The following is a 21557-nucleotide window of genomic DNA, read 5'->3' as shown; positions in this document are numbered from 1 at the left end:
GATGGCCTTTCACTGGAGCTCCTGGGTTCATCTTTACTCCAAAAATGGGAGCATCTCGAGTGAGTTAGGAATCCTCCCAAATGGGTCTGATCAGAGCTTCCAATTGGCTAAGCAATTGGAAGTTTCAAGCACAGAATATAAGTTTTCAGATCCAGAGGACTCCCAAGAAGGCGGGGCATAGCAGAAAGAAGAGGGCCCCAGGTAGCAAGAAGAGATGTGGGCAAAGCATAGATATGCTTATTGGGCAGGGAGGTTGAGACTGCAACAGCCACTGTAGCTGGAATATGCTGGGGCAACATGTTTAACTTTCAGTGCTGCCCATTCTCATGTTGCAGAGGGAGCCCTTCCAAATTTATTGGCAAAGATGTACGGCTTCCACCCATGCCTTTGCACAGGTCACCCCCAGTGCCTGGAATACAACACTCCACAAGCTCCCAGTCAGAATTCTTATCTTCAACGTTCCCCTCCTCCAGGCAGCTCTTCCTGAATCATCTGAAAATGTTGTCTCCTCTGTCTTCTTTGCCTTATATCAGTGCATATCTTGCATTTTTCATCCCTGTTTAGATATCCTATTCCCTCCAATGGAATGGAAGTTCCTTGAGGGCAAGGATTGTTTCATTTTATCTCATATCACCAATGCCTAACAGTGCCTTGAACCTCAGAGGTGCTTCCAGTTAGCTTCCAAAGCACTTTCCAGCACTGAGTAATGGATGTCACTTTAGTATGTGATGTTGTTTTAAAGAACTTTTGTAACTAAGACTGAGATAGTTTTATATAATGAGAAAGGATGAGATTGGACCTTTGGGTATTTTTTTTTTAGTTTTATTGATGCTTTGATTTTTCACATCACAGTCATTTCTTGGCATATATCTCTGCCCCCTCCATAGAATCCTCCTTATTATAACAAAGAAAAACACTTAAGCAAAATCGACCAACACAGTGAACACTTCTGACAAGCATATGCAACATTTCACATCTGTATTAGTTAGTACTAGGTGACCTAGGGATGACTGGGATAACCCAGTTATGAGACTCTCAACTTGATTCAAGGAAAGGAGATTCTGGGAGGAGAAATCCAAGCTCTGGACCCAGAGTCAGAGCTGGCCACAGTACCAAATATTTCTGAAAAGGTTAAGATAATTAAACTAAGCACCATTATTTTTGCTCAGAGGGAGATGCTGATTGTGTTTAAATTATCTGTATCTTAACTCTTTCTCGCCACCAATCAAATAAGTATCACAACTGTTTTGAAAAGGTAACAAAATGTTATATAGATCAAAGAATGGCCTGTGGCATATGGCACTTTTACAAATTTTTCCCCATCCAACAAGAGTTTTAAATGTAGTTTTTTCCTCTTTAGAAGGAATTTATGATAAAGGATGTTTTTTTGCATTAAATTGGCAGAGATGAATATTTAGGATTAGGCATTTTCATTCTGCAAATGTTTTCTGCACCAAATATGTATGAATATCATCTTCAAGCCAACAGTCATCAAAATGCAATGGGGAGAATGATTGGGCTATTTGAATACTAATCTGAATTATGCCAATTTTGAATTGCAATCCATCCACCAAAACCTGAATAAGTGAGAGCACCACAACCACAATGAAGCAAATGAATCTATACATAACATTTATATGCAGGGTTTTTGTCTATGTTAAGTTTCTGCCTTCAAATTGCAAGTTAGAGAGAATATCTCCAGCTGTTCAGATTTAATCGTGCATGCAGTATTGTGAACATCATTATCAATCAACATAGCTTATTAGACCACAGACATATACATGCTGAAATCATTTGAACACCTTGAGTGAGATGACTAAGATCATGCTTAAGAATATTAAAAAGTAGATTCAAAATTTCCGGTTTTTATTTTTTTTTTGGAGGGTTGTCTCATGTAAGCAGAACTTAAGTGAGATTTTTTTTTTCACTTTGGTCAATGAAAAGAAAGTTCTCAGTTATTCATTCATGAATGTAATTAGGTTAATTGAATTATTGCATTTGTATTTTCATGTCACCCAGATGTCATTTTGAAAAGTCCCCCAGGAGTATTTCACAATGGTGTCTATATATTAATGCAACATCTACTCTGTTGGACCAATTTGTTGAAAAAAATCAATTAAATCAATTTGGAAATTCATATATACAGTAGTTTTATTGGGTTTCAAAATTTATGACTGTAAAGATGAAGCCTTGGAGAAAAGAAAAGGGAAATACTTATCACTCTCAAAGGAAGGGGTTATTTTGTTTGTTTGTTTTTCTGTAGTGAAGGGGCGAGTCCTGTGATTTCATCGGTGGAGGAAGCTTCTGTTGGGAAAGCTCCCTCCACTGATGCTAATCACACATTTTCAACAAATGATGTCTTTGGCCACGGATTCCTAATTGAATTTTGTTTCCCATAATCACAGATCTTAGGTGTTTCCAGAAGAATGGTACTAGAATGCTCTTTTGCTGAAGATTCTAGATGTTTGAGTCTTAGTCAAGACTCTAAACATCATGGTTATTTGGCTTAGAAGCACTTATCTTTCCAATCAAATGGACATGGTCTAGTCATAGAATATTTTAATTGACCCCCAATCCAATGAGATGGCAAATTAATTGTTCTCTTGTGCACTAAAAAGGGATTTGTTCATTAGGAAGGAAGTCAGACTAGATGACCTCTGAAATCTTTCCCAACTCTAGGATTCTCTGCATCCAAGAGACTTGGTTTTCCAAGTCAGGCTAGGAAAATCCAATTATTTAATTAAATATATGAAGATTTCATTTAGGGAAGTTAAATGTTCTAAAGATATACTGTCACCTATAAAAGGAGGGCAGGGAGGTTACATCAAGGAAAGAAAGACCAGATTTCTGTAGTTTTGAGCTGCTGGTCTCCAATTTCTCTCTCTTCAGGGCTAAGAAACACCCGGGCCACCCTTTTGGCTCTAGCCACACACATGTACCTCCCCATTTCCATTTGCTACTCCTCTTCTCACCTCAGCCATTTAAAAAATTACTGATTCTATAGAGGTCTCCATTACTAAAACTAAGCAATAATAATCCATTGATATGGGTATTCCATTTAATCAACATAGATTATAGCTCCTTGTATGGACAAAAAAAAAAAATCATCACTTGGTTCCCAGTCCTTTGGTGATGAACCTCTATGAACTTGGCCAGGCTGATTCTTAGATGACAGATAGAGAGTCCTTTTGGGGGTCTATACTTTCCAACTTGGTTTGATTACGAGAGTTTTGACCTCTGCTGTTATGAGCTTTTGTGAGCCCAGGGAATCACCTCCATGCTATGAAGAGCTAGTGAAGAGGGTTTAGGTGGACATTAAAGTTAACTCTCCCATTAGAACATGAGTTCTTTGATGACAGGGACAGCTTTTTTTTTTTTCCTTTCTTCGTATCCCCAGTGCTTAGCACAGTGCCCAACATATGGTAAGCACTTTTAAAATGCTTATTAAAGCCAGTGACCAGGCCCCTGGTCCCCAGCTCAAAAAGCTTGGGACAGCGCCCCAGGAGGGTGCTCAACTTTAAAAGCCAGGAAATAGGCAAACAAGATGAGCAAGAAGCAAAGACAAACATTGACCATGGAGAATTATTATGGTGACAGGGAAGATCAAAACACAAACTCAGAAGAGGGCTATATTGTCAGTATACGTATATCCAAAACCTCAAAGGGGAATATGAACTAGTCTCAAGCCCAAAAAGCCTTCTTGGAAGAGCTCAAGAAGGATTTTAAAAGTCAAATAAGAGAGGTAGAAGAAAAATTGGGAAAAGAAATGAGAGGTATGCAAGACAGAGTCAATGCTTGGAAAAGGAAGGACAAAAATTGACTGAAGAAAACAACTCCTTAAAAAGTAGAATCAGACCAATGAAAAGAGAGGTACAAAAGTTAACTGAAGAAAACAGTTCCTTAAAAATTAGAATTGGGCCTGTGGAAGCTAATGACTCTATGAGACATCAAGAACTAGTCAAACAAAATGGAAAGAATGAAAAAATACAAGAAAATATAAAATACCTCATTGGAAAAACAACTGACCTCGAAAATAGATCCAGGAGAGATAATTTAAGAATTATTGATCTACCTGAAAACCATGATCAAAAAAAGAGCCTGGACAGCATCTTTCAAGAAATTGTCAAGGAAAACTGCCCTGAGGTCCTAGAACCAGAGGGTAGAATATCATTGAAGGAATCCACTTATCACCTCCTAAAAGAGATCCCAAAATGAAAACCCCAAGAATATTGTAGCCAAATTCTAGAATTATCAAGCCAAGGAGAAAATACTGCAAGCAGCCAGAAAGAAACAATTCAAATATCGTGGAACCACAGTCAGGATTATGCAGGACCTTGCAGCAGTTTTATTAAAGGATGGTAGGGCTTGGAATATGATAATCTGGAAGGCAAAGGAGCTTGGATTACGACTAAGGATCAACTACCCAGCAAAACTGAGCAAAATCTTTCAGGGAAGAAGACAGACATTCAGTGAAATAAGGGACTTCCAAACCTTCCTGATGAAAAGACCAGAGCTCAACAGAAAATGCAATCTTCAAATACAAGACTCAAGAGAAGCATAAAAAGGTAAACAGGAAAGAAAAAAGTCATTCAATAAGGTTAAACAGTTTATATCCCTGCATGGGAAGATGATACTTGTAACTCTTGAGAACTGTATCATTATTATGACATTTAGAGGGGGTATACATAGACAGAGAGTGTGCGTATAAGTTGATTTTGATGTGATGATAATTAAGGAGTAAAAAAAAAGTATTGTACTGGGAGAAGAGGAAAGAAGGAGACAGAAAAGGGTAAGTTACATCACATGGAGAGGAGCAAAAATTTATTACAGCAGAAGGAAAAAAGGAAGGGAGGTGAGCATTGTATCAATCTTACTCTCATCAGATTTGGCTCAAAGAGGGAATCACATAATCAGTTAGGTACAGAAATCTAACTTACCCTATAGTAAGCAGGAGGGGAAAGGGGAAATAAAAGGGAGGATGGTAGATAGGAGACAGGGCAGAAGGCAAGACCGTCATGGGGAGGAGAGAAGGGGAGAAAATTTAAAATTCAAAATCTTATAAAAGTGAATGTTGAAAACTTAAAATAAATTTTAAAAAATGCTTATTGACTTCATGGAGTTGAGACTAGATGGCTGGGGATGTAGCTCCCAGGTGATCCCCTGACTAAGGAGCTGAGTTCTTGGGACCTAAGCCAAGTAGAAATGGGGGTCAAGGAAAGGGGGAAATCTCATGTTTTATTCTTTAATTTGTAACAGTTTGTCCAAACTAGATGGTAAATTCCTGGAAAGAAGGACAAAGCCTTCCCACCTATAGATTATAATGCCATCTGAAGAATAGCATGATAACAGAATTCAAAGATTCTACTCACCAAGGTGGTCAACTCCTGGTGGAGTTAAAAATAGAAAAGCTAAAGCATCTATTATTAACAGTCTTTCTCCCCCCTTTTAATGTTAAGGAGGCCCACCCAACTCAGACACCATTCCTAGGTGCTGTCCACAAAACAACAAACCCACCCTTTCAAGCCCTCATTTGCAAACCAGAGTTAGAAAGTGGATTGCCTGTTTAAATAACAAACAAAATAGCCTAGGGTTCAACACTGGCCAGTTCTGGAATGCTATTGCCTTTTTCACTGCTTCCCAAGTAAAAAACCTAGGAGCACTCTCTCTCATTTCCAGGTTGGAGCAATACCTCTTTGCTAAAAGACTGTTCTTTCTTTGGCAGTCTGGTAGAGCAGGAAAAGCAATGGATTATCAGTGAAAGCTGCCATTTCCTAGGTGTGCTACCTTGGACAATACTCTCGCTGATCTTCTGTTTTCTTGCCTGTAAAATGGGATAATAATATATGAATTCCCTACCTCATGGGATTACTGTAAGGACTGAATGGGATAAAATATATCTATAAAAGGAAAAAATGGGCGGGGGGAGTTGTACTTAAAACAAACAAAATGCACAAGGTGAGTATTTTATTCTCAGATATGTGAGCCACAAATCTTAGAATTCATCCAAGGTGCCAAAAAGTGAATGTCATCCAAATTCGTTGTCTTCCCTGATGTTAAACATGGTCAGTTCTCTCCAGTGCATCAGACAGAAACATAAAGAGTCACCAAAAACTACATGACTTGGTAAAGCTATGAAATGGCCCAGGTCAAACCTGCGAGTCACAAGATTAACATTTAAAGGCAGGCAGATATTGGAGGGGGTTAGGAAGAAGGAAGCACTCCCTTAAACGGTAAGGGAGATGAAGCTGTTGTATCTCTGAATGTTCCTCTTCAGGATTTCGGAGCAGGGACCAAGTACTCGTTCAAAACGAGGACGATCAAGTTTCACACACTTCAGTGGTCCACGGGCCACCACAGTGGCTGCCCGAGGCCGGTTGAGCAGCAGTGCTATTTCTCCTGCAAAGAGGACGAAAAAGAAGGTCATGGAATGTGAATTTCTCTTCTTTCAAAAGCAAGCCACAAAAGGTTTATATGTGTGTGTGTGTGTGTCTGTGTGTGTCTGTGTGTGTGTCTGTGTCTGTGTGTGTATGCATGCATGTACACACATATACATGTATGTATGGGTATGTATGTATGTATGTATATTTTGTGGGCAGAAAGGAGATTGAAGAATAGGTATCTGCTGGGCACAAAGCATGCATATTTTTATAAGGGCTTTGCATGATGAAGTCACTTAGAAGTACTCTGAAGATATTCATCATGCTTTAAGGACGCTGTGTATTGATAAAAAATGAAGCAGGCACATTTAGAAGGTGGGATGGGGAAATGCCTTTAAATCAAGAAAGAAATCACAAATTGCCAAGCATTTGTGTTTGAAACAGAACTTGGTGGTCTCACCAAAGTAATCTGATGGCCCGAGTCTTCCAACCTCCACGTACTCCTCATTATCAGACCTGCGCTGAAGAACAGAAGCTGTGCCCTAGGAAATGGTAAGAGACAAAAGAGGAAAAAACCAAAATAAGCTAAATGTTTCCCTTTTTTACTCTATTTAAGCATGGAGCCCCAGTGAACCACTTAATGCTAGATTCTCCTTCCTCTTCAGAGGCAGTTAAGGTTGGGAAAAATGGAAGCTATTCAGTGGCATGATCCAACTGGTTGGATGTGGCTTTCCATATGCTGCTGTTTCTCTAGTCATCAGGCTTCCATTTTTGTTTCTGGGAACACATGAACAGTGTATTGCAACTGGAAACTTACAAAGTAACACATTTGCCAGGGCCCTCAGACTTGTGCAGCAACTTGGAAATTTTTCAGAAAAAAATGATTTCTTTCCTTCTAAAGGGAAGTATGTATCTCTTGTCATTAAAACAGCCCTTTCTACCAGCTGACCTTGTACTACTCTCAAGGACTGGGAAACCTTTCAGTACCCTCTAGGTCCTCCCAGTATACAGTAGCAGTAGCATGTTTTCAGAGACATATCATCAACTGGCTGATCTGACTTGTCCCCACCATGATCCCCTGAAAAGGGGCGGGGGGAGTAGGGGAGATATTTTTACTGTTAAATTATTAACACTAAGACCGTGGGCTGAATTGACATGGCAGAATAACAATTAAGAAATGCCTTATAAAGCCACCACAAAATACATTACACATTAAAAGGACAACCTTTAGACCCATGCAACCCAGAAAATAGAGCTGATCAAGATATTTTTATTGCTCTCTGGCCCGTCTCTAAAATGGCGCCAAACTTATTAACACCAGCCCTGAAATAATATGCGTGGCCAGATGCAACTCCTCTAGGTTCACCGTCCAGTACTTCTGGTAAAGATTTATACACTTACAAGTTGGAAGGCACCTTAGTCATCTAGTCCAAATTTTTCTTTTACAGATGAGGAAACTGAGGCTCAGAGGGGGAAGCAATTTGCCCAAGGTCATCCAGCTATTGCTGGCAGGGCCAGGATTAGAACCCAATACAATGTCATAGAAAATATAGTGCCTTATGAATCTACAGAAATAGGGACAAAAAAACCGGCCACCTGGTTATGACAGGATAAATCTCCTTCTCTGCTCAGTTCTGCATGTGCCCCATGAAAGGAAGAAGGGGCAATAGACTGGAGTATTTGGATTGCCAAAAGAGTCAACTTGGATCATTCCAAATTAAAAAAAAAATAACAAGTGGGGGCACTTGTGGGGCACACTAAAATGTAACCCAATTCCTCTACAGCTATCAAAGTAGGAAGGAAAATATGCCACAAAGAACAAAGAAGAGCACAGTTGAAATACCCAGAAGTTCATGGAAAATAAAATCCAAGGAAGGAATCAGTAGTAAAACCAGTGGCCTCAAACGTCTATACACAAATGCCCAACATCTAGGAAACAAACAAGAGGAACTGGGGATCCTAAGAGTATGGAGATAAAATTTGACTTCATGGGGATCACTGAGACATGGTGGGATGAAATCCTTGACAGGTATGCCTTATTCAAAAGAAACATGATGAGTTAAGGGAAGGCACTACTGTATATTAAGGTGAGGAGGGGAATGTAAGTATGGAGAGAGGAGTGAACATGATGGGGATGTATCGGGCAAAGGTCAATGGAGAGATAAACAGAAATTACTTTGTCATTGGAGTATGCTACATGGCACCTGACAGAAAGAGAAAATAGAAGAGAATTTTAGGAAACAGATCACAAACTAGGCAAGCACAAAAACTTAGAATGATATAGTCAGTCAGGAAACTAGCATTCATTAAGTACCTATTCTTTTTCCAGTCACTGTGGTAAATGCTGGGGATGTGGAAAATGGCAAACCAGTCCCTGTTTTGGGTTTTTTTTTTTCTTTTTGCCTTTTGGCAGGGCAATTGGGGTTAAGTGACTTGCCCAAGGTCATACAGCTAGTACATGTGTCAACTGTCTGAGGCCGGACTTGAACTCAGGTCCTCTTGACTCCAGGACCCCTACTCTACTCACTGCACCACCTAGCTGCCCCACCAGTCCCTGTTCTTAAGGAGCTTATAGTCTATAAGTAGTGATAGAGGATTTAAATTATCAATAATCCACAGGCTTGCTGGAAATCTCTGCCAAAAGCAGAGCAGCAGCTAATAACTTTGCTCTGCCTTAGCAATGAATTTCATTCTTCAAAAGATGGAGGAACCAAGAAAACAAAATTTTATTCTGGACCTGATTCTCACAAAAAAAGGAGAAATGGGATGGAAATCAATCAATAAATCAAATAAACAATTAGTACCTACTATGTGCCAGAAACTGCACTAAGCACTGGGGATAAAAAAAAGGGCAAAAAATGTGAACTCCAAGAGAAAGTGTTCCCTCACTCATAGGGTTTTTGATAGAGGAGCCTAAGTTTGGAGAAACAGATTTAAAAGGGTTCAGATGAAAGACAGTTAGGATCTCATGGATTAAAATGCTACACAGGAAGTCAGCTAAGAAGGAATGGGAGATGCTCAAGAATGAAACTGTGAAGACACAAAAGGAAGTGATTCCAATGGGGAAAGAAAGACTTTTCTGAAGATATCCATGTGGATGTAGAGGGAGCTCACCAATCAACATAAATTTAAAACGATAGAAGAAGAGCAAGAACAGAGGATGAACATCAGGGCATAACATGATCCTATGGAAAGGAAAGAAACAAACATTTATTAAGAGTTTGCTAGATGCTAAGCACTTGGGATACATATACAAGCAAAAAATAATCCCTTTCCTCAAGGAGCTTACATTCCATTGTGGGTAAGACAACACACAAAAGGAAGCTGAAAACCGACAAGAGTGGCAAATGAAAATATCCAGTTTTGGGTATGGTTTGAAGTCAAGAAGCCAGAAACAGGTCCAGGAGGGGAATGAAGGCAAGCTTGGGCTCCTCCACAAACTAGAGTCCTCAGATGGAACTCACTAATGGGAGAAGGAGGCAGATCTTACAGAGGGATATTCCAGGTTGAGAAGGGCACAGAGATACTTGGATTTCCCAGGGCAAAGACTCCAGGCCCCTATACAAATAGAGGGGACCCAGGAGGAAGTTGTCAGAGTCAGAAATGCTAAAGCGTAGGGTAAGCTGAGGATGGCAAGGGTAGGTAAGAGCAACAAAGGGATTGTTTCTATTTTTTTTGAAGCTATATTGGAGAAAAAGGAGGATCAAAGAAGGAATAGGATTTGTGCTTGAAGTCTATGGAATGGTGATAATGGACAATAGAAAGAAGGCAGAGCTACTCAATTCTATTTTCTCTTGTTTGCTCTGCCAAGGAGAACAACTCTTGTACAAGAGATGGCATGGCAAAAATTACTAATAGCGAGCTGATATTCAAGATAAATAAGGAGCTTAGCATGGTGACTGGCACACAGTATACAGTTCATAAATGTTTATTGACTATGACTGTGACTATAAAGAGATAGAGAGTACTAGCTTCTCTTGGAGAATCCAAGACACCCGGCCCAGATGACTACATTCTCAGGTAATGAAAGAACTGACAGGTAAGTGATTTCTGAATTATTGTGAGTAATATTTGAAAGATCGTGGAAAATAGGGGAAGTACCATGAAGTTAGAGGAAAGTAAAAGTCCCAATTTAAAAAAAAAAGAAAGAAAAAGGGAAGAGAAGAGAGTCTTCAAACTATCAGCCAGTGAGCTTTATTTTGATTTCTGGGAAAATTCTGAAACAGATAACTAAAATCAAGTGATGGTTGGCAAACACCTAGAAAGGGTAGCAGTGATTACAAAGAACCAGAACAGGTCATACCAACAATGTAAGTAGAAAGAACATTCACACACATAGACACATACATGCAAAAAACTCTTACAAGTGAATGCTGGCTTGAAAGAAGCGATATGAGTGAGAGTACAATACCAAACCACCCCTTCGTGGAAGCAGGAGGTACACAGGCATCACACATTACACAGTTTTGGGGCTTTTTCACCTTACTGGTTACTTGCACTCATTTTTTTCCTCTTCATTTTTCTTTTTGCTTTCAAAAATATTATTTGTTATATGAGATGGCTTTTGGAGAAGATGAGAGAGAGATACTGCAGAAAACTACAATGTAAAAAAACAAAAGATAGCAACGCAGACTTATTTAAAAAAAAAATAAAACAGGTCATGCTAGGCGAATTTCATGTGCTTTTTTTTTTGACATGATCACTGACCTAAGAGATGAAGGGGTGCTGGGGGTAATGTTGCCTATGTTTCAGTAACGTTTAAAGTCCCTTATACCATTTTTGTGGAGAAGATGGAGATATTATGGATAGATAAGAGAGGAATACAATTAGATGGATTCAGGTGAACGGCTAGCTAGACTCAAGAGTAGTTTTTAATGGTTCAGTATCAGTGTCAGGAGTAGCTTTGTCAGATGTCATCTGGAGTGCTTTGGTCACTTCTGGGCAGTATGGTTTAAGAATATCTTGGAGAAGGACTTCTAAGAGTTATGAGATTTGAATCCATCTTACATGTCGATGTGCTGAAGGAACTTGTCATCCTTAGACTGCAGAAGAGGAGACCCATGAGGGGCATGAGAGCTGTCTTCAAGCATGGGAAGGACTTGTCATGAGGAGGAAGGAATAGCCTCGTTCAGTTTGGCCCCCAGAGAACAAGAAGAAATATTTGGAAGTTATAAAGAGGCCAACTTAGGCTCGCTGTCAGGAAAAGCTCCCTAAAAATTTGTTCTTATTTATTTCAGTCATGTCTGAGTCTTTGGGGGTTTCTTGGCAAAGATTCCACAGTGGTTCGCCATTTCCCTCTCCACTTCATTTTACAGATGAGGAAACAGAGGCAAACAAGGTGAAGTGACTTGCCCAGGGTCACACAGCTAGTAAGTGTCCCAGGCTGGATGAGCCTTCCTGACTCCAGGCCTGGCACCCCGTGCACTATGGCACCACCTATGAGCCAGTGCATCTAGCAGCCCCTTCCCTAATAATTACAGCTGTCCAAAAGGGGAATGGGCTTCCTCTTGAGGTGGAAGGTCCTTTCCTCGGACATCTTCAAACAGAGGCTGCACTTTTCCAGCACGCTATCATGGAGAATCATATTGGATTGGATTAGATGGCTGTTGATATCCCTTTCAACTCTCAAATTCTGTAATTCAGTGATCAAACTTCATCATGTTAATATGGTATCTAGATTTCAGTGCAGTGCCTTAACCCTTTCAGGGAATTAGACAACCATTTGTTAAACTCTCCTAAAAGAGGGCTTCTAAATGACACCAGGCACCCTTTAAGAGCTATTTGCTGAGCACTTTACTCTCAAGGTATATTTGGCTCACTCACCCAAGACTCAGACTTGTGAAACGCTAGGCTATTCCTGAGGTTAATTTATAATCCTAACCTCTAAACAGTCCAAAGCATACATAAGTCAGAAGACCCATCTGTTGCCAACCAGCTGAGGAATCTGCAAGTTATTGGTAAACGGTGGCATTTTCTCAATCCCCATGTCCCCACTGTTTATCTGCACTTGGTCATGTTTATAAAGCTAACTTGACTGATAGTTGGGCACAGCCTCTCCTAGTAGCTTCATGTGGAATCTATCTTATCTCCAGGGAATATTGTGCTTGCCTAAGACCTTGGTGGGACTGTCTAAATAGGAAGCTGAACATGTTAATTACAACCACAAACTGTTCCTTGGAGGTAGAAGAGAAAGCTGAAGGGGTGTGAATTTGGAGTCAGAGGACCTGGGTTAAAATCCTGGCTCTGACCTTTACTATCTGGGTGACCTTGGACAAGTTACTTAATTTCTTGAGGCCTCAGTTTTCACATCTGTAAAAATGGGGGGACTGAAATAGATTACCTCTAAGGTCCCTTCCACTTCCAAATCCATGATCCTATGATTATTTTGGTTCAACACCTTCCTTTTACAGATGAGGAAACTGAGGATCAGGGAGGGAAAGGGGCTTGTACAAAGTTACACAGCAGATGAGCTGGTATTAAAATCTGCGCATAGCAGCACCAGGAAATATAACAATCCTCCACAGTCTCATGGGGTGACCACACGCAAACAACTATGCGCCAACCAGGTATATAGCAAATAAATTGGGGGAAATCTCAGAGGAACAGCAATGAGATTAAGGAGGACTGGGAAAGTCTTCTTGTGGAAAGTAGGACTTTGGCTGAGACTTGAAGGAACCCAAGGAAGCCAGGAGATGAGGAGGGAGAATCCCAGGCATGATAATAAAATGGCTGCCAGTTGGGAGACGGGGGTTCTGTGAGACATATGGCAAGGAGAACTGTGTCACTGGGACACAGAGGGGAATGAGGTGCAAGAAGACTGGAAAGGTAGCAAGAGGCCAGGTTATAATTTTATTCTAACAATAACAGGGGGGCACCAGAGTTTATTGGATAAGGTCACAGAATCTCAGTGTTAGGAGGGGACCTCCGAGATCACCTAGTCCAAACTGTATCTGATAAAGAATCCCTACTACATCATCTCCCATCAGTAGTCACCCAGCCTCTACTTGAAGATTTCCAGTGGGCAGGAAGCGGGACACCCCTGCCTCCTGAGGCGGCCCATTCCATTTTTGGACACATCTAATTCTTAGGAAGTCCTTCCTTACACCAAGTCTAACCAAGTCTGCTTTCTCTGCATCGCCCCAAAATTCTTTCTGCTTCTTTGGGGCCAACTACAATCCCTTTACCATAAGACAACCCTTCAAATGCTTATAGAGGGCTATCCCAATTCCCATAAAATTTTTATTCTCCAAATTAAACATCTCCAGTTCCTCTGATCCATTTTTACATAGTATGATCTCCCCACCCTGGTGTCTGTCTCACCACCCTGGTCACTGTCTTTCAGATATTCTCTAGTTGCACTATATCCTTCTAAAATGTGGTGTCCAGAAGAGAACACAATGCCCTAGATATGATCTAGCCTGAGTTGATTATAATGGGACTATTATCTCCCTCATTCTGGGCACTCTGCCTCTTTTAGGGAAGCCTAGGATAGAATGATCTTTGGGGCTACCATAACACATTGTTCACTCTGACAGGAGCCACTCTCTAGTCATAGCTCCCCCATCCTGTACTTGTGAGGTTGATTCTTTGAACCCAACAATAGAACTTTACTTTTATCCCTATTCAAATTTATTTTATTCACTTTAGATAAGCATTCTATCGAGATCCTGTTTTATCCAAACTAATCCAGTGTGTTAACTATGTCTCCCAGTTTCATGTCATCTGAAAATTTGACAAGCATGAATTCTATGATTTCATTCAAATTATTTATATACATTTATATATATATATACATATATATATATATATATATATATATATAGAGAGAGAGAGAGAGAGAGAGAGAGAATACAGCACAGATATAGATCATTGAGGCCACTCCACCTGAGACCTTTTAGGTGCAGGGTAGGAGATTTCCTGTACCTGCAAAATCATACTATAAAGGTAAGCCACCTACTCCATCTGTATATTCACAGTGCTTTCCACTGAATGAACTTGGATAACATGTGCACTCTGCATATACCTATTCGCTAGCCTACCACTCTTTCTTTCTACAAATTTTTATTCATATCTTTTGTTTTCACAACACATTCTTTTCTGAATCTATTTCTTCCTTCTTTTATCCAGTGAACCAACCCTTTTAATGAAGAATTGAAAAGAAAAAGGAAGGAAAAAGCAGTTCAGGAAAACTAACAGACACATCAACCAAGACTGACAACATATGCAGTGTTCTACACCTATAGTCTCCCACTTTTGAAAGAAAAGAGGGAGGCCCATTTTCTCCCCCTTTCAGGATTGATTATTATAGTCAGACTGTTCAAGTTTGGTTTTTTGTTGTTTTTAACATATGTGTTGTAGTCATTGTGTACTGTTTCTTTGTTCCATAACTCATTTTTAAAAATATTGCTTTTTTTGTTTTTTACTTCACCATCATTACTTTGCCATCACCCACTATATCCCTGATCCCAACCAGAGAACCTTTCCTTGTGACACAGCATAAAAAAAGAAAGAGGGGGGGAAACCATTCAACAAAATTAATTGGCACATCATCAGGACCAATGGTATATGTAACATTATATAACCAGAGTCCCCCACCTCTACAGAGCATGAAGTGGGGAGAGCACTATTTCACAAACTCATTTTCAGGTATGACATATTATCCATTCTTAAAGTTCCCTATCAGACTCAGCTTGCAAATAACTTTATTATTTCACTCTAAATTTGAGCCAGATCTCAATGAAAATGAAAGGCCATCCCGAAGACTTTATAACCATCATTTAACCTACTATACAAGGACAGGAAACTAGTCCTGCAAAAAGGCTGCCTTCTTTTTCCCCTAATTCCAATTTTTGACAACCTGCTCCTCATAAGATGGAAAACAAAGCGTCAGGGCTTTCAAGCACCAAAAGAGATCCAAGTTTGGTGACAGATCAGCACAAGCAGGGTACCATTTTTCAACATCAAGGAGGTCATTCAGTAATCTTGGAATTTAGCCTCATGGTGATATCTGACTTTATGTTCCATCCTGTTTTCAGAGAACTGGTGGATCTGAATATCGGTTCCCATTAGGGGGAAAAAAAAAAAGACCAACAATTTCTTTGACTCTGTTAGTGCAGTTAATCCTGAAGCAGCCGATAGTACAGAGTTCCCAGGACAGAAATGTCTGAGTTTCACAATAAACACTAAGTTTGGCAGAAGTGATTGATACTTATTCCAGATCCATCTTTTTCCATTCTCGGGTTAAGTGTTGTAAATTCTTCCTGCCACTGAGTTAGACCAGAGCTACAATTAAGTCAACTACCTCTGACGGCCAAACTCTAGGTTTAAATACACACGCCATAATTTTAATCCTCATCTCAAGTGTGGCATATTTCATGAGAAATTCATGGGGTGCCAGCAGACCAACCCCTCACAAAATATTTCTAGATCATTAGACATCAAGGAAAAATCAATCAAGGATCACCTAGGAGGTCCTTTATGATAAGAAAATATTACTATTAGTCCTACAAGAATTCTTTTATGAACAGCTGAAACTGACTATCTTACTGGTCCTTATAGATGGCCAGTCAATCTCCCAAAACCATGCCTTTACATTGGCTTTCCCCCATGCCTGGAATGAACTTCCTCCTCACCTCCACCTCTGAGAATCCCTGGTTCCCTTCAAAGCTCATCTCAAGCACGATTTTCTACCTGAAGTCTTTCCTGATCACATCCGCCTTGCTGAAATTCTTTATTTCCTTTGTCTGTATTTTCTATAAATATATGTATACATGCTCTCTATCCTGATAGAATATAAGTTTCTTGAAGGCAGAGACTGTTTCCATTTTGTATCTGTATCCTCAATGACTATCACAGTGCCTCGAATACAATAGATGCTTAATAAATGCTTGTTGATTGACTTTATAGACTAGAATATACATGCAAAATTTTGCTGTGTAGTAAATTTCTGCTAAGTGAATCCTATTTTCCTACTGCCTCCAGTTATAAAATAGGGATAAGATCTCTACAAAAAAAAAATTGGAAGTATACATCTTTGAAATGTCAAATGACCTGCTGTACTCTTAGTAAGAGGAAAAATGTGTTAGGAGCAATACTCAAAATATGAACAATAATACTGGGTCCTATACAAACTCATTAAAATAAAACCACCATAAGTGAAAACAGAACCCAATTTCATTCTTTTATACAACAAGCATGTATTGTCTACTGGGTACAGGTCCCAGTGCTAGGTACTAGAGAAGACAGGAGATTTAGAAGAAATAGTCCCATTGCCATAGGATCCTCACAGAGTCTATTCTAGTAGGACTGCAATCTAGTAGGAGTGATCATAGGATCATAGAACCATAGATCTGGAGCTGGAAGGGACCTTAGAGGCCATGTCCAAGCCCCTCCTTTTACAGATGAGAAAACTGAGGCACAGATGGATTAAGTGATTTGCCCAGTGTCATACAGGTATTAAACGTATGAGGCAGGACTCAAATTCAGGTCTTCTTATCTCTAAGGCCAGCCTTCAAACCCTCCTCAGAAAGAAATTCATAGAGAAGAGAAAGAGAGGAAGAGGAGAGGAGAGAAAAAGGAGAGGAAGAGAAGAGGAAAAGAGGAGAGGAAAAGAAGAGGAGAGGAGAGAGGGAGAGGGGAGGAGAGATGGGAGGGGAGGAGAGAGGGAAGGGGAAGGGAGGAAAAGAGGGGAGGGGAGGGGAGAGGAGGAAAAAAGTGGGGAGGTGAGGAAAGGGGAGAGGAGGAGAAGGGAGAGGAGAGGTCAGTAGAGGAGAGGAGAGAAGAGAACTAGAAGACTTTGGGAGGAGCAGACAGGTAGTATGTCCTTCAGATCAATTAAGAGAATGCTCAATCTCATCCAAGGGGTGACAGGTCTTTTGCAATCTGTGTCCAACCTACTGCACCTTCCTTATTTGACATGACTCCCTTTTAAACAAACTCGATACTGATGGTCAAATTTAACATCATCTCCTTGCATTTGTACATGCCATCTTTTATGTCCAATTGTACTACTTCCTCATTTCTTATATTCCTTCCAGGTTTACCTCAGGTATCATGTCTTCCCTGAAGCCTTTCTTGATTCCATCAGTTCTCGTTATCTCCACCCCCCCTCCCTCTTTTTCTCTCTCTCTCCCCCCTCTCCCCCCTTCCTTTGCCCCCTCCCCCCCTTGGCCCACTTATCTACTAGAGATTAGATCTTATCATATGTTTATGTTGATTCCCTACTTTTTTAAAATTTCAGTTGTTTTTCAATTAACAAGCATTTATTTTCTCTCCCTCCTATCCACAATCAATTTAAAAGAAGAAAAACAAAACCCCTGTAATAAATTTGTAGTCAAGTAAACAAATTCCCATACTGTTCATGTTAAAAAAAAAAGTCTCTGGCCAATGCAAGAATTTGTTTGACTTGACTATGTAAATTTGTTACAAGGATTTTATTTGCCTTTCTTTTTCAATGTGGGGAAGAAAAGAAAGGAGAGAAGGTAGGTTTTCATTAATTCATTTTAAATATATATACATACATATATATATACATATATATAATTCTGTAATTTTAATATCAATTCCCTCTAGATCTTAGATATCTGACTTATTTGAGAATTTTATCCCAGATGGTAGCCAAAGATTTTTTTCTACCCATGGACATGTTATATCCCCTCAGTGGAGGATAAGCTCCTAGGCAGGGACATTCCTTTTTTGTCTTTGCTCCTTGTATGTAGTGGGTGCTTACTTAAATATTTGTTGAATACCATCAAGGCTTCAAAAATGGGAGACAGGATGAAGAAAGTAACTAGTGATAGAAACAGTCAAGTCAAAACGATGAGCAAGTTTAGGGAGGAGGATCAGTTTAAGTGCTGGTTAAGAACAATGAGGTAGACATGTTTTCTACATAGCTGGGGATACAGGTCTCAAGCCTGAAAGACAGGTGAGGACTGAAGATAAGGATCTGGGAGTGATCTCTGTACAGAAGTGGTAGCTGAAGTGTGGGAATGATTAAGATTGCCAAGGAATTAGAATCTAGTGGAAGTGAAGAAGATAAAGGAAAAAACTAGAGGAATTTGGGGCTGGTAAAAAAAAAAAGTAAATAAAAAACCAGCAACAAATACTACAGAAACTGTTACTTATATAATAAGACAACTTTAAAAGATGGGGCAAAACATACACTCCAGGGGTGTATTTGTAAATGTTTAATAATCAGCTCTCCAAAAAAAGTACACGACACACTTTCAAGTGTAATCTGCATTATTAGCATTTTCTGCATTACCTCCTTAAATCTGGACAATCAACAAAACAATAAATCAAACTATGACCTGCAGTGTTGCTGATTTTGAAGGTGTAAATGTTCCCACTGAAAATTTAACCATTAGCTTTCTCAAGACAGTACAAATCATCTCCAATATATCACCGAGTCAATCCTCCTGACAAAGTTATTGTAGCCATAATGGCTTTTGTTTTCTTTGAATGGCTCAGCTTGCCTCATTGAGCCTCTGGACACTGTGGCTTGCTCTTCCGGGGCAGGAGGCCCGGGGAGCATGCCGGGAGGCAGACGGCTTCCTGTGTGGGGAGTCATGGGGCTGGCTGAGGGGAGGTGTTAGCTCCAGAACCTGGTCTACCCTAGGGGGAGGAGCCAACTCAGGAACCAATCGGCCCTGGTCATTTGGGCGGAGCTTGATGATGTCAGAAACCCTATAAGAGGGGAGAGGACAGCTTGAAGATTCTCTCTCTCTCTTCCTTTTCCGGTTGGAGCCAGCGACAGTTACAACGACCGTTACAGAGGCAGTTACAGAGGCAGTTACGACCGTTACATCGTCAGTTTCAGTTGCAGCTTCAGTTACAGACAGAGACACAGCTGAGGCAGGAGCTGCCAGTAGCAGAGCTGATCTACGGGAGGAAGCTGAACAAAGACTTCAGTCCAGTGGGTAATCTTATTACCATAAAAGGGGGAAACATGATTTTGCTTTACGCAATCATGTTTCTCTGTAGCCTCCTGGTTACTCTTTCAAGGCGTACTTATTGGGCCTGGAAGATTATGATCAACATATCAAAATGGGGCTTCTGGTTCATGGGTTGGTTACTGTGGAGCCTAAATAAATGTTTTGATTCTTCTGCCTTCTACTTTGAGAGTTTCTTCTATCCGGCGATTCCGAACCTTTCAGACATGTTTATGATCCTCTTTGAGATTATAAACTCTGCCCTCCTGATACATTTGGCGTCACGAACAGGATCGCTAGGTATAAGATCTCTATTTAGAAGCAGAACAATTTCAGAGGAAGAGATGAATATCCCAGGATGGGAGGATCCATTTTATTCCTCCCTAGCAAAAGAATTGGCTAAAAAAGCTGGACCCTGTGAAAACTGGGAACCAAGGCTACGGAGAGGAGATCCTAGGGATTTGGAAAAGTGTTTACGAGAAGTTGGGATTCAGTCAGGGGCATCACTATCTAGGCAAAGCTGGATAGTGTTATCAGCCTACCGGCTAGTATACGAAAGATTGAGATTAAGTGAAAGACATGGGGGCACTCCTACCCCACAGGAAGAAGGGGAATCTCAGATAGCAGAAGACCAAACTGACTCAAATGAGAACTTTTCTATTAATGTGGCTAAGAGCAACAGGAGACCAAAAAAGCCCAGAGTGCATTTCAACCCAGCCCAGAAAGAGCCTGACTGCCTGCTTCGTCCTAGCCATGGTGGCAGAGGAAGTGAGTGGGGAGAGAATGAGACAATGTTAGGGGCTGAGGCACAAAACACTACTGGGGTTCAGGATGTGCCTCACACAGAGAATAGGAGATGGTTAAATGATCAGACAAGGGCTCGACCCATACAAAGGAGGAAGACAGAAACCCGAGGTGAAGATTCAGTTACAAGGGAAATTCAGGAAGATTTCTCACCGCAAGAGGTCACAGATATTTTGAGTAGATTCAGCCAAAGAATAGGAGAACCATTGATATCTTGGATGGTAAGACTCAGTGATCAAGGGGCCGGTGGAATATCAGTAGATGGGACAGACTGCATGAGATTCATAGGTATCAGCCATGATCCTCTAGTTCAACAAGCTTTTAGGGAACATCATCAGCAAGGAGATGGTGATAGCGGGACTACTCTGTTGGCATTAGCCGCTGTGGGATGCAATAAGAGATATGCTACTGATTCTATGTGGCCCACTGAGCACAGACCCTGGTATTCACTTAGAGATTGTATCATGAGACTAAAGGAGGAGGTAATGAAGACTGCCATTATGACAGGAACTGCAGACAAATATTACAATGATTCAATGGAACTGCCTCATAGGAATTTAATAATTAGGACAGCTCCCCCTGCTTATAAACAACTAATTTTGAATTTATTACTTGGAGAAGTAGGGAGCCGTCTTACAACAGTGATAAATAAGATTTTACAGTTATATGACTTAGGTGACTGGGGAAGGGATAGATCTCCTCAAGAGAGAAGGGTGAATAACCAGCAAACTTGGCGCCAAAGGAGAGCAACAAGGAAAGAAATGTTTACTGCTTTATTGAGAGCAGGGGTAGGTTTTGAAATGATAGATGGAATTCCAACCAATGAATTATATAGAATGTACAGAGATAAAGGCCTTGATAACAGGAGAGATAGGGAAATCAGAACTGCTCCTGCAAATGCTACAGATGTTGAACCTTCATACCCAAGTGAATCACATGAAAGGGAATACTAGGGAACAGGCCAGGCCCCAGCCCAAATTAAGGAAATACACAGGCTGGATTGCAGACCTCACATTAACTTGACCATATATTGGAAAAATGGGTCAAGTACGGTAACTGAGGCATTAATAGATACTGGGGCCGAGGCCACCCTTATTTATGGAAATCCAGACAAGTTCAGCCATGGAACTCCTATTACCATCACAGGACTAGGAGGGACTGAAATATCAGCCAGACAAGTTAAATTAATGATGAAAATTGGACAGTTGCCCAAGAAAGAATATAGTGTGGTTATTGTGCCTATTCCTGAATACATCATTGGAATAGACATTTTGAAGGGTATGACCTTAAATTTACCTGAAGGGAAATACCAATTTGCTGTGAGGAAAATAGGCATTAATGCAGTCTTAGTGGGGAAAATCAAGATGGATCCAATCACTTTGCCCGAACCTTCTGAAGTAATTACTTTGAGGCAATATCGTGTGCCAGGTGGGCAAGATGAAATTGC

At 40.4% G+C, this 21557-nt stretch overlaps 1 protein-coding gene across 1 annotated transcript in view; it reads right to left on the bottom strand.

The window, feature by feature from the left end:
• Nucleotides 1–822: 822 nt before the first annotated feature.
• PRKAR1B (protein kinase cAMP-dependent type I regulatory subunit beta) overlaps nucleotides 823–21557 on the bottom strand; it is a 258035-nt gene continuing 237300 nt past the window's right edge. The window contains exons 10-11 of the mRNA XM_036741354.1: nucleotides 6838–6919; nucleotides 823–6396 (exon numbers count right to left, since the gene is read on the bottom strand). Of these exons, the coding sequence (XP_036597249.1) occupies nucleotides 6224–6396; nucleotides 6838–6919 (255 nt within the window). The 3' untranslated portion in view covers nucleotides 823–6223. The remainder of the gene's footprint in view (nucleotides 6397–6837; nucleotides 6920–21557) is intronic.

Source organism: Trichosurus vulpecula, chromosome 1 (genome assembly GCF_011100635.1).
Source record: "Trichosurus vulpecula isolate mTriVul1 chromosome 1, mTriVul1.pri, whole genome shotgun sequence".
Lineage (NCBI taxonomy): Eukaryota > Metazoa > Chordata > Mammalia > Diprotodontia > Phalangeridae > Trichosurus > Trichosurus vulpecula.
The sequence above is the reverse complement of the archived record's forward strand: the minus strand, read 5'-3'. Positions and strand labels throughout refer to the sequence as shown.